The 17,256-nt window shown below is 51.3% G+C and overlaps 1 protein-coding gene across 2 annotated transcripts in view; it reads left to right on the forward strand.

Annotated features, from left to right (window-relative positions):
- NTF3 (neurotrophin 3) overlaps nt 1-8,391 on the forward strand; it is a gene marked incomplete at its 5' end in the record, with an annotated part of 66,942 nt that extends 58,551 nt beyond the window's left edge. For both annotated transcript variants that reach the window (XM_081248775.1, XM_081248776.1), the window contains one exon: nt 7,238-8,391. In XM_081248775.1, the coding sequence (XP_081104901.1) occupies nt 7,238-8,017 (780 nt within the window). In that variant the 3' untranslated portion in view covers nt 8,018-8,391. The remainder of the gene's footprint in view (nt 1-7,237) is intronic.
- Nucleotides 8,392-17,256: the final 8,865 nt, after the last annotated feature.

A 17,256-nucleotide genomic window follows, 5' to 3' on the forward strand; every position in this document is an offset into this window, starting at 1 on the left:
TCGTGAGTTCATTTCTAACCCGCTCCTTCCAGGCACCCCAAGTCTCTCCTTCCCTCCATCCTTTCACAAGCGTTTCCCTCCCTTGTTGGTTTTGGATGCACCTTGCCCCCAGTGAGTTAACCTACGTGGTTCCAGTCTAATCTCATCCTGCTTCTTCCAGGCTGCCCGCCCACACGGGGGCTGGGGAATAGTTGGTTTGTCCTCATCAGTGTTTGTAGCGCCTTCCCTTCAAGCGTCATCTGTGCGTTTCAATTAATCTGCCACTTTTTCCTCTCCCCTGCTTCCCGATCATTATTAAAGAGATTAACCAAGACCAGACCAGTCCCCAGCGGAGGCTCCACCGGGACCTGTCTCTCCCAGCTCCCAGCCTTGTCAGGGGTCAGAACATCTTCATGTGGCCCCAGCTGACTCAGGACCCGTGTTCAGAACAAAGCCAATTTGAATTAATTTTGCAATTAAGGCAGAAGAACAAGCCTGGCCAGTCCTTTTATATGGCCTTAGTTTAATGTTTCCATCACATTCCTTTCCTTTTGGTCATTCTGCTTTGACTCTATCGCCTCCCCACCTCTCTCTCTTTCCACTCCCTGAACAAGATGTTAGGGTTATCTGGCAGGAGGTGGTCTTCGGACCTCGTAGCCTTCATCAGAGACCAGGTCATCGCTGCAGAAGTTCTCCAGAGAATTTGGTCCTTATGGCTACAACTGGCCAGTGTCCTCGGTGCACTTGCCAGAAAGTGCACTTGCCTCCAGCCGATGTGGCTGCCCTGGACATAATGAAATCTCTAGAATTTGCATATTCAACACTTGGCAAATTAAAAAGTGCTTCCACCTTTGCTCTCACACCTCCTCCCTTAGGAAAGCTAGAACAGAGCCTTTATGCCTTCTGTGCTATTCACCCCATTTTCCAGCGCTGGGGCCAAACCCATGGGTCTGAGGTGGTACATTCTGTGCTCTGTATGAAGCAACGCGTGGGACAGGCACCTGCATGGGGCCTGACCTTGGAGGGCATCAGGCCCAGGAAGAACGGGAGGAAACTGAATTGTGTTTCCTTTCATGGGGAATCTGAGAGGAGGAAGCAGGAGTGGTGGCCTCAAGCCCCTGGAAACTGCTGAGAGGTGCCTAGAGGCTTCTTGCGGGGATGCTCAGCCTGCCGGGTTGAGCTGTCCTGGCTCCAGGCTTGGAAACTGAGTTTCCTCTGGACTGTGTGAGAGCCGGGACAGAGAGACAGCACAGGGCATCTGCTCCAGGGGCAGACGGCCATCCAGTCGGGGCTCTGCTGCTTGTTAGCTAATTATTAAACCTCCCCATGCCTCGGTTTCCCCATCTGAAATGGGAAGTGTAACTACCTACCTTCGAGGGGTTGTTACCAAGATGAAAGATGCAACGTATGTCATTTCCCGGCAAGAACATTTCTGTGCTTGGTGACCCCACTCTGCCCAGGCTACAGAATTCACTCGGTACACGTGCAACAAGCAAGGGCTGGGGGTTCACGGCCAGGCGGTGGCTCGCACGTGCCAGGGAGCTAGTCCTAGAGAGGTGACTTGGAACTCAGCGGTGATGGCCCCCATCTCCCGCATGTGGCAGGACAGACCCTGGTTGCTGTGGCCTCAGACCCTGTACCACCGTCCTCACTGGCTTCTCTTCCATTTCAGCTGCTCCTCCCAGACCCCAACCCCTCTGTGTGTATTGTATACTGAGCCAAAGAGGAGGAATCAGAAATTGCTCTCTTTTGAGTATTTTGAGGGATGGTGAAACCTTGTAGGAATGTTGCTCCAGGGACTGGGAAAGCACCATATGTGGGAAAGCATTTCTAAGCGAGCAAAATAGCATCTGCAAGCTGGTCAGAATCTTGGAAAACTCTGAGCGGGGAAAGCGGGCACTGGGGAGAGTGCAGGAAGGGGTCCAACGGAGGTTTTTAACAGGTCTTTTTCCAATTATAGCCGAGAAGAGCCTGGGGACCCTGGCCTGCTTCAGAGCCAGGCCTGTATTTTCTTTGGGAGAAGAAGGCAGAGTTGATTGGCTTCCAAACCAGGCTTGGCAGAAACCCAAACAGAATCCGAGGCCAGGAAGCTGTGTCTTGGTAGATCTTGCTTGTAGTAGGTGCTCATTCAGTAAATGGACCTGGAGAGTCAACAACAGTGCAGCCCCGTGCCGGACGTCAGAGACGGGGGGATGAGAAAGACGTGGCCTAGTCATCCAGGAGGAGCCATTCAGACAATGATAACTCAGTAGGATCATTGCTTAAACGGGGGTCTCTATAAACTGCAGTCACCACTAGCGAAGGAGCATAGAAGTCTCTCTAAATTGAAACATTCACTGATGCGCCTTCCTGGTACTGCCTTTCCTCTTCCACTCCCCACTCCAGGGAACTAGTCCTCTTGCTACCTGGTGTGTGTGCACGGAGGGCAGGCGTGCGGTGTCTTCTGCTGCTTCAGATAACTGAGGTTCATGTTCATCGAACCTGTCCAGTGGATCACTGTGTGCCAGGCACGGTGCTAAGTGCTTTCATAACGATGTCACTTTTCACCCCTGACAATGACCTTGATTATGCACCGGCCAGGCGATCTCTCTCACACTTAATCACCAAGGGTCCCCTGTCCCTCTCTGTGTCATGTAGCAGTCAGACCTCACACAGCTCACTTTACACTGCTCCGGGTTTCAGTGCCCTTCATGGTAAAAATGAGGTGGTTCCCTATGGCCCCTTCCAACTTCAACATCTGTGTTTGGGCGAATTTTATTAGCGACATTCTTGGACTGGCTCTCCGCAAAAAACCTGAAAGCAGATTATCAAAGTGGAGTCCGCAGGAAGCCTGCTGGGTTTTAACGCAGCCTTGCAGATATCTAGAAACACTTACCAGCCTTCAGATGATTTACTCCCAGGACTTATTCCAAAGTATCATGACGAGTTTTTCGACTTGATGGTAAGCAACCATCCAGATCCAGAAATGGGTAGGACCCATGCTAAGGGGCATTTGGGAATTTTTATATAATTCATTTTGTTCATTTGTCCCACCCTACCACCAGCAGTGCTGGCCTGATGTCTCTGTGCTGAATTTGTGTGCTTGGGGCCCGAGGGGGTACTGGGGTTTGCCTTGGGGCTCCCACAGGTAGATGGGATGGTAGGAACAGTCCAACCTCTACAATTCTCCGTAGAGAATTGAAAAATAATAATAAATCAACTACAAGTCAGTCTGTTTTGTATGATCTGATCACTGTGCTTTGGCGATTCTTCGCAATATCAGTGATGAAGTCTTCCTCTCTGATGATCCTGACCTCTCCCCCAATCCCCCGCTGCCCAGGGGAGCAAGGAAGGCGGTCTCAGGAGCCTTTCTCATTGTCCACAACCCCGGGCCCTCCCTGCCGGGTTGCACTAAAGTCACAGCTCCCGTCCATGGCCCTGCACGCTGCACCCTGCCTCGCAGCACCCTGTGGGCTTTGCACATCCCTTTTGACCAACGATAACTTCCCGCCCTTACTTTCAAACAACTTCACCAGGACGAACTGTCTTAGTTCCTGCAGCCGGGGCATCACACAGAGTCTGGCGCTCAGAGAGGGGACCTCAAACTCAAGGTGTAACGCTCTGTGGTTACCATCTTGAAATTTGGAGGAATTTTATTTTTGACTGTGGTTTGTTGTTTTTTTTTTTTTTTTTTCCTGTACGTGGGCCTCTCACCGTTGTGGCCTCTCCCATTGCGGAGCGCAGGCTCCGGACGCGCAGGCTCAGCGGCCATGGCTCACGGGCCCAGCCGCTCCGCGGCATGTGGGATCCTCCCGGACCGGGGCACGAACCCGTGTCCCCTGCATCGGCAGGCAGACTCAACCACTGTGCCACCAGGGAAGCCCTGACTGTGGGTTTTCTAAGCGAGGTCCCATAGGACCATGGAGCAGGCACCTGGGGGCTCCAAGCCTTGCCTCAAATGTGGTCACGCCTCCTGCCTCCATCCTGCCTGTGAGAAATGTTTGCCTTAGACCCTGCAGACTAGGTAGCCAGTTCTGTGCGTGGAGGGCAGGCGTTCCAGCCACCCTCGGTCCATCTCTGACTCACTGCACCCACTTTGTATTCACTGTGGTGTGGACTCAGGGGAGAGGCAGACACAAACAGGAAGGAAGGGGCTCCTGGCCTTGGAGGAGAGAGTCTAGGGAGTAAACCACGTCATGCCCTGAGGGCTGTGACACCTGCCACCGTGCCACGGAGATGCAAAGGAGGCCGGGCTGCCGCTCTCAGGGGAGCATCGTGGAAAAGTTAGCTTCTGAACCAGGCACTGAAGAATGAGCAAATTTTCAGCAGGAGAGGAGGCTATGAAAGTGTACAAGGTGAAGGGTCACAAGGGCTGTAAACTTATTCAAGCGGCTCGTGAAGAGTGAGCAGGGCTGAAGGGTGGGGCGTGGGAGCCCGATCATGATGTGATGAAAAGGAATGCTGGGCCCAGAGTGCGGAGCCCCCTTCTTGGCCCTTGTGTGCCTCTCCTCTTCTTGAAACTGCAGTTTGGGTTTTCCTCATCTATAAAATGAAGGAGTTGGATTAAATACCCTTCTCCTTCTTACATCCTTTGGTTCCATATCCAGGCCACCTCCCATATAGCAGCCCAAGCCATCAACGTTCTTCCTACCAACTCACCCTTGCAATGACCTTACTCATCTAGGCATGACTCTTACTGGACCTGGGACCTCCCTCCACTCCCCACACTTGACTGAGTTCCCTGTGAGCAGGTAGCCTGCTTATTCTTAGTTAATAGTGGCTGGGCTTTTGGGGGGTTTCATAAATTGTTTTTCGATAGCCTCTCCATCCCAAATTATTTTATTGCAGCTGTATTCTATTTTGGAAGGGAGAAGTGGGTGTAATTCTAGTTGCATGTACACCACACTTTTTGTGTTCAAGCTTGATTTTGTTGGGCCTGCAAGACTGAAGGGGATGTCACTCTTATGCAGAGTTGGAGGGGAGATCAGTTATCTTGTGGGAACCGTTTTCCCAGGATAATGGAATTCCTGGAGGCAACCTCTAGAGGTGAGCAGCACAGCTAGAATCCTTCTCTCAGCCTTGACCTTGAAGGAGTCAGTTGTCCAGAGAGTGGTTCCCATGCAAGGAAGAAGGTCCCCTTATCAGAGAGACAGGCTGGGCGCCAGGAGGAGGAAGTTGGAAGACAGTGAGAGCAGTGCTGTTGGCCTCTGGGGACGAGAGCGCAGTTCTTCCAGCAAGATGGGGAAAGAGGATGCCTCTGAGTCCCGGGAGCGAGTTAGCTCGGGCAGGCTCAGACACGGGTACTTGGTAAGCAGGGCTGATTTTCTATGTCTTGTTCCACATGTGTTTATTTCCCTTCTCTTCTCCCCCTGGGTTTATCGAAATACCAAAGGTGAACCAAGGGAAGGATTTTATTTTCCGTGTTTAGAGCTTTAAAGAGGAAACGAGAAAGGCCTGGGGACAGTAAGTTGGCTTCAATGGTGATTACAGAATGAGCACCTCGAGGCGAGTGGTGTGAAGCACGGGGCACAGGAGGGGTCATTAGTGCAGCCAGCCCTCCCCACTGGAAAAATCTCCTTCCCGTGCCAACCCTCGGAAAATCAGGGCTGTGCTCTAGTGAGGGAGAGACCAGCAATGAAGGTATGTCAGGATCAGCCCTCTAATTCCACAAGGACTCAGCAGAAACCCCAAGTCGAGGTTCTACTAGGGCAGCAGAATGAGAGCATTGATAGGTTAATATGCCATTGAAACAAGGAGACAGCTGAATTAGAAACAGAACCATTAAAGGGAACATTTCAGGGGCTTCCCTGGTGGCACAGGGGTTGAGAGTCCGCTTGCCAATGCAGGGGACACAGGTTCGTGCCCCGGTCAGGGAAGATCCCACATGCCACGGAGGAGCTGGGCCCGTGAGCCATGGCCACTGAGCCTGTGCGTCCGGAGCCTGTGCTCCGCAACGGGAGAGGCCACAACAGTGAGAGGCCCACGTACTGCAAAAAAAGAAAGAAAGAAACAGTTCATAGTGGAAACTTAAAAAGTCAAACATGAAAAATTAACAGGGAATCTTGCACTTCAGGGCAAGTGTAGCCCATTAATTTGAGCTGTGTCTCCATCTTCTACAGGTGGTGCTTTGGGGGGGCTGCTGTCTTGTGAAGAGGGTCTCTGGGGATCAGGTGGGCACCTTGGCAAGCATGTCCGTTGGAGAGGTCGGCAGAGCACCGGACACTCAGGCCCTCTCACAGCATAGGTCGCAGCCCACATGGTCATTTACAAGGGCAAGAGAACAGCTCTGCCAGGCTGGCCAAGAACCAGCCGTCTCTGATGCTATGGATGTAGAAGCAACGGGCCCAACCCCCAGCCTTGGGGTATCTGTTCCTTTGAGAGATCTCAGGCGCTGCACTGGAGGGGGCAAGAGAACTATGATTCTTGAGGCAATTGCAAAGCTACGGCCACCGATATTGTTTTAATTAAAAATGTATGTACGCATTTATAATTTTCAGGTTCCATTTCTTTGTATTTTGCCGAGGTGGAGCGGGATGTGATCTTTTCTGGTTCAAGGGACCTTTAAAGGAGTGGCAGGAGACTTCCCTGGCGGTCCAGTGGTTAAGACTCCACGCTTCCACTGCTTCCACTGCAGGGGACACGGGTTCCATCTCTGGTTAGGGAACTAGGAGTCCACATGCTGCATGGCACAGCCAAGAAAAAAATTTTTAATAAATAAATAAAATAAAGAAGTGGCAGGACGTCATCTACACACAGCAGAAGGCTGCAGATGGTAGACATCAGGTGCAAAGGTGACAGGCGGTATCTGTCCAGCAAAGAGATGGAGGTTGAAAGCCTGGAGTCAAGCACACCTGCCTCTTTGTGACCCGGGTCTTCGGGAAAGACCTGACTCTTCTAGGCTGTAGGCTTCCAGTGATGTTCTTGGTTTCCTTGTGAAAGAGATGATTTTGCCCTCTCTCTCTTACGTACACAGACACACACACACACACACACCTCTTTCCCTCTCACACAGCCACGATGCTGGAGGAAAGATTGTTGTGGTGAAGGCACTTGGACATCTAGGAGAGAAAGGAGGGCTCGTAAAAGGCAGTATTTCCAGGGGAAGGGGAGAGAACTAGACAGCCTCTGTATCTGGCCAGTACAGGGGCGCTTTGATGCTCCCCTAGGTTGGTGGTACCCTGCTCTCTCTCTTGCCTCACAGGGATCCTCAGCCTCTGGTTCAGGATGACACAGACCCAGCGGCCACCACCTTCTGTTAACACCTATGTTTCCTTTTCAGATCTTACAGGTGAACAAGGTGATGTCCATCTTGTTTTATGTGATATTTCTCGCTTATCTCCGTGGCATCCAAGGTAACAGCATGGATCAAAGGAGTCTGCCGGAAGACTCGCTCAATTCCCTGATTATTAAGCTGATCCAGGCAGATATCTTAAAAAACAAGCTCTCCAAGCAGATGGTGGACGTGAAGGAAAACTACCAGAGCACCCTGCCCAAAGCAGAGGCCCCCCGGGAGCCCGCCAAGTCGGAATTCCAGCCCATGACGGCCATGGGCCCCGAACTGCTGCGGCATCAGAGACGCTACAACTCCCCCCGGGTCCTGCTGAGTGACAGCGCCCCCTTGGAGCCCCCTCCCCTGTACCTCATGGAGGATGACGTGGGCAACCCCGTGGCGACCAACAGGACGGCGCGGAGGAAGAGGTATGCGGAGCACAAGAGTCACCGAGGGGAGTACTCCGTGTGTGACAGCGAGAGCTTGTGGGTGACCGACAAGTCATCGGCCATCGACATTCGGGGACACCAGGTCACGGTGCTGGGGGAGATCAAAACCGGAAACTCTCCCGTCAAACAATATTTTTATGAGACGAGATGTAAAGAGGCCAGGCCTGTCAAGAACGGTTGCAGAGGCATTGACGACAAACACTGGAACTCACAGTGCAAAACCTCCCAAACCTACGTCCGGGCACTGACGTCAGAAAACAACAAGCTGGTCGGCTGGCGGTGGATACGGATAGACACATCCTGTGTGTGTGCCTTGTCGAGAAAAATCGGAAGAACATAAATTGGCATCTCTCCCCATATATAAATTATTACTTTAAATTATACAATATGCACGTAGCATATAAATGTTTATATTGTTTTTATATATTATAAGTTGACCTTTATTTATTAAACTTCAGCAACCCTACAGTATATAAGCTTTTTTTCTCAATAAAATCCGTGTGCTTGCCTCCCCTCAGGCCTCTCCCATCTGTTAAACCTGATCCTTGTAACCTGGCTCTTGGGAGCCACCGCCCTGTAAAATCTGTGTACACCAGTATTTTGCATTCAGTATTGTCAAGGCCATGACTGTCGTTTTAGTAAACTTGTTAAAATCGGCTGATGTCAGAGTTGTGTGTAGACACAGTTATATCCCCCCTTCCGGGATGCCTCCTGGTTGACTCATTAACTAAAAGAACTGTTACCACCTCTGTTGCAGTGATGCTGGGCAGCTCGGAGCCGCACCCTTCATTCTGACCAACAAGCTCACTGCCCAGAACCTACTTGCCTTTCTCTGCTGTCAGTTTTGCCAATTAGAGTTACAATGTTACAGTCCCGAAACAATAACATTGAACCTGGCAATTTTCGTTTTGGAAGTTTCTTTTCAGCACATTTGTTGTTTGGGGGTTTGAGATTGTTAAGGGTTGAATTTTTTTTTTTTTTTTGGCTTCGGTTTTTGTTTTGTTTTTTTTTTTTTTTTTCTTTTTGCGGTATGCGGGCCTCTCACTGTTGTGGCCTCTCCCGTTGCGGAGCACAGGCTCCGGACGCGCAGGCCCAGCGGCCATGGCTCACGGGCCCAGCCGCTCCGCGGCATATGGGATCCTCCCAGACCGGGGCACGAACCCGTATCCCCTGCATCGGCAGGCGGACTCTCAACCACTGCGCCACCAGGGAGGCCCTGTTTTGTTTTTTGTAAGTGGCTTTCTGACGCACATAGGAAACATTTTTTAACTATTTGTAACAGAAGTAATTGTATGGGGGCTTCCCTGGTGGCGCAGTGGTTGAGAGTCCGCCTGCCGATGCAGGGGACGCAGGTTCGTGTCCCGGTCCGGGAAGATCCCACATGCTGCGGAGCGGCTGGGCCCGTGACCCATGGCCACTGAGCCTGCGCGTCCGGAGCCTGTGCTCCGCAACGGGAGAGGCCACAACAGTGAGAGGCGCGCGTACCGCAAAAACAAAAAACAAACAAAAAAAAAAAGAAAGAATTGTATGGTTACCCAGAAGCAGAAATGGATCATGAGTCATCGGCACACAGAAGAGAAATGTGCTCCTAAGAGATTCTCTTGGAGCCCCGCCTCCCTTTCCTCTGCTGTTCCCTCTTGGTGCTGCAGGGGGAACTGAAAAAAGCTGGTGCTTTGGAGTCAGACCTAGGTTCAAATTCCAGCTACCCCCTGTGACTGTGGGCAGGGTTTTGAAGGCTCCCTGAGCCCAGGTTTCCTGGAGTCAGAGATTCAGATGTAGGTATGGGTCTTGCCTACCCCACAGGTTGCCGTGATTCAGCTATATTACTGCGGTAGGCGTCCCAACAGAGGGTAGATATTCAAGAATGGAAGTTCCTTATCCCTTCCCTCCCTCTCCTTACTTAGGTATTGTGTTCCTCTGTATCATTTTTGGGTTTTGGTGGGGTTTTTTTTGTTCTCCCGCCACCCAGCTTTATTAAGATATAATTGACATATAACATTGCATAAGTTCAAGGTGTACAGTGTGATGATTTGACACACGTATATATTGCGAAATGTTTATCGCAATAAGGTTAGTTAGCACATCCTTCACCTCACACAAGTGTCATTGTTGTTATTGTGAGAACATTTAGAAGCTACCCTCATGGCAACTTTTGCCTATAGCCCCCATGCTGTACATTGGCTCCCCCAAACCTATTCCTCTTAAAATTTGAAACCTGTACTCTTGACCAGCATCTTCTCTTCCCCCATCCCCAGCGCCTGGCAACCAGAGTTCTACTCTTTGCTTCTGTGAGTTCAGCTTTTTTAGAGTCTACTATACATGAGCTCTGTATCATTTTTGGTTGATTCATCCCCTTAGATGTAAAAACCCCAATTGGAGGGAAATTTCCGGGTGCCTACTGATCCCAGGAGGGGTCCACAACAGCCAAGGGGTCACTTGATGATGACCACACCTGTCCTGCCAAGGAAGACACTAGTGATGCCCTCCAAGTGCTTTTCCCCCTGGGAAGCAGTTCACCCTCCAGGGTGTGGCGCCTAAGGACTCCCATCTCCCATCTGGTCGGAGACACGAGGTACCCACCATACCACTATGGACCCTGCATTACTGCCCTGAAACCCTGTCTGTTCTCTTCCCTGGATTGCCTTGCCTCCGTCCAAGGCCCGTGTGTGCCCTCGATATCTGGAGCAGCCTGTGCCCCGAGATCTGGCCTCCCATAAAAGACACACATGTCTAATAGCGTATGTGTCCCTTATGGGATAGGACCCTTTTGAAGCAGACTCAGCAAACAGCCATGGCTTTGGGGATGAGCATCGTCAGATCGCACTCGATTCTGGATGACCAAAACATGAGGGCAGGAAATGCGGAATTTACCATGTACCCACCCCATGCTGGGCACTTTCAAATGCTGCCACCCACCGTAAGTTGTCACAAATCCTTTGAGGTAGCACTTGCCATCTTCGGTTTACAGGTGGCGAAACTGAGGGTTGAGGATTTAACCTGCCCGTGGCCACTGAGCAGGTAAGTAGCAGAAGGAGGGTGGAAATCCCTGTTTGAGTGCTGACGCTGTCCTGTCTCCTCATCTCTAAAACCTTCCCGTCCCCTTCCTGCATCCTCGCATTCCAGAATGAACCACACAGGCCTAGGGAAATGGAAAGCTTCGTTCTCTGTGTGGAAACCTTTGGAAGCTCCTGCTTCATGAGCCTATGTCAAGAACACAGTAAACATGCCAGTAGGATACTGGGAGTCTTATGATTGACCCAAGCCCAGCTCTCAGGTTGGAGGTAAGGAGCCTTTATGTTCCTCTTCTGGAACTTCTACTCCCAATGGGTTTAGGGCCTGTCTGGAAGGTCTGGCTGCCTGGGGAGACAGGCTTGGGTGACGGAGACCCCAGAGTCCAGCCTGGGAAGGCATAGTTCCTAAACAGCAGGGCTGAGTCCTGGACCCCACCTGGAATGGAAGGAGTTTGCCTACATGTGGAGAGCGAGTCTGGAGCTGCTTGCTTCCGGGGTAAGTGCAGCTCAGGGGAGAGCTGAACCTGGGGATGATGAAAACAGGCCTGAAAGGAGCTCCGGGCTTCAGGCTGTGGGGCAGCTCTGTTTCCGTCCCCATGCTGGGGAACACAGTTCCCTTTCAGCAGCTATACTGGCATAAGAGGGCATCCAAGGTCTGCCAAAGCCAACGTGTTAGACTCACGGGCCAGGGCAGAGCCTTCCACAAGGTCCGCAGGAGGCCTTTTGCATCTGATGCACACATTTGCCATTGAGATGATTGGCAGTTCAACTCATCTCTGAGACAGGAGGGCCTTGGAGGGCAGGTGTCTGGCTCCTGGAGTTGTACTTGCTCTCTGTCACCTTCCCTTGTTGCCTGGTTTCTTGCTGGAGCTTCGCTAAACAGAGAAGTGTGTTGCAGGGAGAGGAGCCTGGCTGGAGGGAAGGCCCGTTCTGGCCCGACTTTGTTGCCAGTGGTGGCATGACCTTGGCTAACTCACCTGTCCCAAAGTGGGCATTTCAGCATCCCGAGCTCCTACTGCAGAAAGGGGCAGTATCCAGGCTGCCAGTCCTCTCTTCCTGGATGGATGCCACGTTCAGAAGCTCTGTTGGCCATTGGTGGGGGCTTCTCTCTGCCCTTTCATAAGGACGCCCCCCTCTACAGGCTGTGTGAACTTGACCAAGTTACTTAACCTCTCTGAGCCTTTATTTCCTTGTCTATAAAATGAGGATAGTGCCTACTTCATAAGATCATTTTGCAATGTAATGAAAATATCCAGTTCCTGGCCCATCAGAAGCCCCTTTTGGGTTACCTCTGGTGGTTAGGTTTGGGGAAATTTTCAGGAGCCTTCACTCTGGAATTCCGGTAGGAATTTCCCAACTTCACAGTGGAGGATTGATCCTAATTAAAGAGTCTTAATCACCTACCCCATGGGAGGCAGTCCCCTGTTCACCCACTTCCCTTCCACAGATCTCTTGAACCCTTCTCAGCAAAACTACTGGCAACGCACGTGATTTTCTGAAGAGTGTGTGTATGGGTGGCTATGGGGTTTGTTCCTTCTTGCAAATTTATGGGACAGCTTTGTTCTTGTATTATAGGTCTGTCTGTCTGTCTGTCTCTCATGTCCAACAATGCTTTCTCCAGGTTGGTGTTTAGGGTTTGGCATTTTTGAAGATCTTGATTGTTTTTCCCTCCCCATCCATGCATGAGCATGTCTGTGTGTGTACGTCTGCTTTTTAGTTCATTTACTCGGCGTGGAAACCCTCCACCAGGGCTTGGAGAAACCATATGCGTGTATGTTATCACCTCCGAACATGTGTGCAGGAATGAAATTCGTCTCGACACCTCCCAGCTACCTGGAGATTTGTCTGACTTCACCAGGAAGACTCATCCCCCAGGCTTTGAACTCGGATGGCCCCGGCCGTGCAAAGCCATGCCGGCTGCCCCGTGAGGCCTGGCCTTGCTCTTTTTCCACAAACCCAGGAAGAGCCGCAGCCCCCGAGGACTGATTCTCTGACCTGGAGCCTTCTTCTTCAGCCTAACCTTCGTCCTCCAGGTTCCCAGCCCCAGATCTAAGGAGACCTCCCAAACTCCTTGCACTCACTTCTCAGGTTACAGCAGGCCAGTGGGCTGCTCACGAGGCACACGTGTTTCACCACAGGCTGAAAGGCAAGCGCCTCTGGGTTGACGGGGACCCCCGGGGCTTTTGTTTGGCTCCAGATGGAAGGTGTCCCGGCTCGGACGAGCAGAACCATGGCAAGCACGCAAGCGCTCTGAAGGACCACGGGTTTGTTTCCTTCCATCCTGGACCTGTATTTGGTACAAAAGGCCGACAAAATGAGCACAGATGGGCTGAGGTGGGGGCCAGGGGTGGGGAGGGCCCACGATGTGGAGAGGCGAAGGCCCAAGCATATCGAGAGAATTTTCTAGAGGCGGGCTACCTCTGAGGAGTTTGGCTGAGTTGACTTGGTGCAGGGGTCAGTAATGACATTGCGTGTGCTGTGACAGAAACCTCCGTGGCAGGAAAACAGAAAAGTTTACTGGGAAATGGTGAAGCACAGCTTAATGAGTTAGATGGCTTTTCACATGGAGTTGTAGGGAGGTGGGTGGGCGCCCATGAGCGTGTTTGCACGTAGTCGTGTGTGTGTGTGTGTGTGTGTGTGTGTGTGTAGCTGCTTTGATTTCCCAACCATGGATGTATTGCCTTTTTTTAAGGAAAGGTCATGCTTGAAAAGAATGTTCTAGAACACTAGTTTAACCTTTCAGAGCTGGGGAGCCAGCTGGGGAGCATATGGAACACGAACACTCTTGGGGCTGGAAAACAGGCTGGTCGGGGTTGAGGATTTACAGGAAGAAAAGGCATCAGGCAGATTCCAGCAGCCAAAACAGCAGGGGCTGAAGGTGTGGGCCTTCTGGTTGGGCAGGAAAGTGCTGGAAGCTGGTGCTGGGGTGAGGGGTGGGAAGGTAAGGTCAGACTGAAGAATAAATAATCATAGTAATGGTTATCATGTACTGGCTGCTGCTTCCCTGTAAGGCTCCGTGTACACCCCAGTAGTTCTCTTCTGTGCCGTTGAGGACACTGGTCAAGGAAAGTTAAGTAACTTACCCAAGGTGGTACAGCTGGTAAGGGGACGTGTCCAGATGGGAGCCCGGGAGGTCTGGGTGGTCTGGAAGCACATGCTCTGCACTCTTTGAGGAAGACAGCAATGGGGAGGATGCTGAGTGCCTCAGGGGACCTTGACCTGAATCTCAGTGAGGTGGGGGAGTGAGGAGGGTGGCAGGCATGGGGTACAAGGAACAATTAAAGGGTCAACACAGCAGGGACTCACAGCAATCGACCTACCTGGGGGAGATGCCAGACTCACCAGCACAGAGGCTCCCTGCAGCAGGGACTTTCAGGAGGTGGGAAAGAGGAGCGGGTCTCCCACCCAAACCCCCCAAACCATCCATCCCACACCCAGTAACTTATCAACTGCTGTACTCGCTGGATTGGTGGTTGTAGTTTTGCCCTGAAACATAAAGATCAATGTGGCTGTAATCTCCTTTGGGGGCTTTTGCAAAAGGATAGAAGACAGGAATTTCACATTTGGATGGAACTTTTCATCCTCTCTTATATCAGAGATCCATCTTTTACCCATTCAATACATTCTTTAATCCATTGAATGCCTATTAGGTGTCTGGCACCCAGCTCAACTGTATGGACTCAGCACGAGAGATGTCATCCCTCCTGGAAGAACAGTGAGTAGAAAAGATGCGACCTTCAGGTATAGCCACTGAGAGTACCCTTGATACCGTTCACATCCTCTCCATAAGCACTTGCTCACCAGGAGTTGGTGCTATTTTATAACAGCTCTAATAATCTGATAGAAATTCACTCCCTATGGTGAAGCCAAATCTACAGATAAAACAGATATAACTAGATTGTCAGCAAAAGCATTCCAGGAACCCACAAAATGAGCAACAAAATGTTGCTGGGAACAGTCACGGAAGGCTTCCCTGAGGAGGCAACTCTGAGCTGGCTCTTAGGGATGAGTAGGAGTTTGACAGGGACGATTGAGGGGAAAGATATTCCAGATGGAGGAACAGCCTTCAAAAGTGCAGGGTGGTGAAGGGGTCTAACACATGTAGAGAAAAGTAAAAGGTTTGGGGTAAGGAGAATTTTATGACGGTAGGAAGCTGGAGAGAGAAGTTGGGACCAAATAACTCAAGGCCATGTGTGAAAGGCTATAAAGTTTGGATTTGATTGCTTGAGGACCCTCGACTTTAGCGTCAGAATCACCTGAAGGGTCCATCACCTGAGCCTCTGACTGATGAGGTCTGGGTGGGGCCTGAGATTTTGCATTTCTAACAAGTTCCCAGGAGATGTTTTTGTGCACTTTGAGAATCACTAGTTTATTAAGTAATGAGGAATCAACAAGAGCTTTTTCCTTGATTTTTTAAGATGATTTTGGTGGTAGAATAACTGACGGATGGACTGGAGGCAGATTGATGGAGTGAGAGCTGGAAGATCAGCAATGAATTATAAAAGGGAGGATCTGGACTAGGACAAGGCAGAGGGAGCAGGGAGAGACTTGGGATGAGAGGAGCACTTTTCAGATGGCATCAGTCGGATTTGGTAACCAGTTGGATGTGGAAGATGAGAGGGGAAGACATAAGGAGGACGACCACTATGACCACTATTTTCTGGAAGCATGATGATTCTAGATCAAAGTCAACAAGACTGCAAGACGAGTGGGTTTGAAGACAGGAATGACAGGTAAGGAGTTTGAGGTACCCATGGGATAGTAAAGTAGAGATATACAATAGACAACTCATTGTCAAGACAGAAGCATGCTTGAAATTATCAAAGAACATCTCTTACTCATCTCGAAATAATCCAGCACAGGTGAGCCTCTCCATTTACAAATGGGTCTAGCCTAAGCTTAGTGGAAGCAAATCGGGTTGTGGAATCCGGACTCCTCTAGGGGTCTGTGGAAGGACCTCCACTGGAGATGACACAGAAGATGGAAATAATATGCATCACCAGCATCACTCCATGGCAGTGTTGCTCAGTGGTCAGCTCTAGGATGCGGCTGTTGGAGACATGTCAGGTTACATTTTAAAGGAAAAATCAGATGTTGGGAAGCCAAACTCTGAAGATTCTGGCCCAAAAGGACCCAGCGGGGTTCTATTTTCCGGGCTAGAACCTTTGCCAGTTGTTGGCTGGGCTCCTTGAAAGCTTATTGGTCAATCAGGAAAAGAAAAGATCCTTCTCTCTTAGGAGAATCCTGGAAGGAGCCAAGCTCCACTCTGCTCCGGGGCTTCCAGACACGCCACTCCCTCTGCCTGGGTGCTGGTCGTCTGTCCTCCGCTCCCTTTGGCTGCCTCCTGCTCAGTTTACGACACCTGCTCTGCCCACCTCACTGGGTGTCGTCAGGATGGAAGGCAAACACACACGCAAGGCACTTGGCGGCCCACGTGGCATCCCGGAAGCTCCCCTGACACTGGCTCCCCCGACCCAACCCCCGGAGAGATGGGACCCAGCCAGCTGGCCCCAACACGCAGACGCACACGCCTGGCTGCTCATCTCCACCCTCATTTGAGGGAAAAGTCTCTCTTTCTCTTGCCCAGATCCTTCACGCTGCAGTCTAAGTCAATCTTCTAGCACTTCTGATTTTTAAGTGCAGACCGAATCTGGAAGCTTACTAAAGCCCTTATAAAAATACCCTAGGCTCTGAAAGCGCAGTCCAATGGGATGGGTAAGGAGGTCATGAAGCAAAGAAGTCCTGATGTCCCAGGGCTTCTTTTGCTGCATCCCCCTTCCTCTGCCCGTGCTCCAGCTGCTGGCGAGGCACTGCCCCAGCCTGGTGCTTTCAGTTTAGCAAGAAGCGAGACAGACGGAGAGCAGAAAAGCAGAGCCCAGCATGCCCGTCAGGAGCTGCGGGTATGAACCCTGGAACCCCGGTCCCACTGCACAGCCTCAGATGAGCCATGTCCCTTCCGTCCTCCCCAGCACCAGCTCCATGTTGGAACCCCGCCTGGGGATACAGATGCAGCGCAGCCTCCTGGAGAGATGGACACATACAGCCGTGATGCAATGTGATCAGGGTTCCAACAGCTTCCATGACAGCTTGTCATTAGGGCACAGATAAAGGGCTCTTTGCCTCAAGCCAACTGATAGGTTTGTGTTGTTGGGATATAAAGATTGAGGACATCCAGGGCCAAGCCGTGGCAGCTTGCACCTAGTCCTACAGAAGAGGAGCTCCTGTGTCCTGTGGGAGTTGATCAGGGTTCCAACAGCTTCCATGACAGCTTGTCATTAGGGCACAAATAAAGGGCTCTTTGCCTCAAGCCAACTGGTAGGTTCGTGTTGTTGGGATATAAAGGTTGAGGACATCCAGGGCCAAGCCATGGCAGCTTGGACCTAGTCGTACAGAAGAGGAGCTCCTGTGTCCTGTGGGAGTTAATCAGGGGAAGGGCCTTCAACAGATGTGTCTCATCTGTCAGGAAGGACCCCAAGCTTCGTCTCTCCACCCTTTGGTGCCCTGCTCCCCTGGACCACCGGCACTGGCTGCCCCGCTGCATCTGTGCAGACCCAGGCCTGCCTGGAGT

This window comes from Mesoplodon bidens, assembly GCF_964165515.1.
Source record: "Mesoplodon bidens genome assembly, chromosome: 11".
Lineage (NCBI taxonomy): Eukaryota > Metazoa > Chordata > Mammalia > Artiodactyla > Ziphiidae > Mesoplodon > Mesoplodon bidens.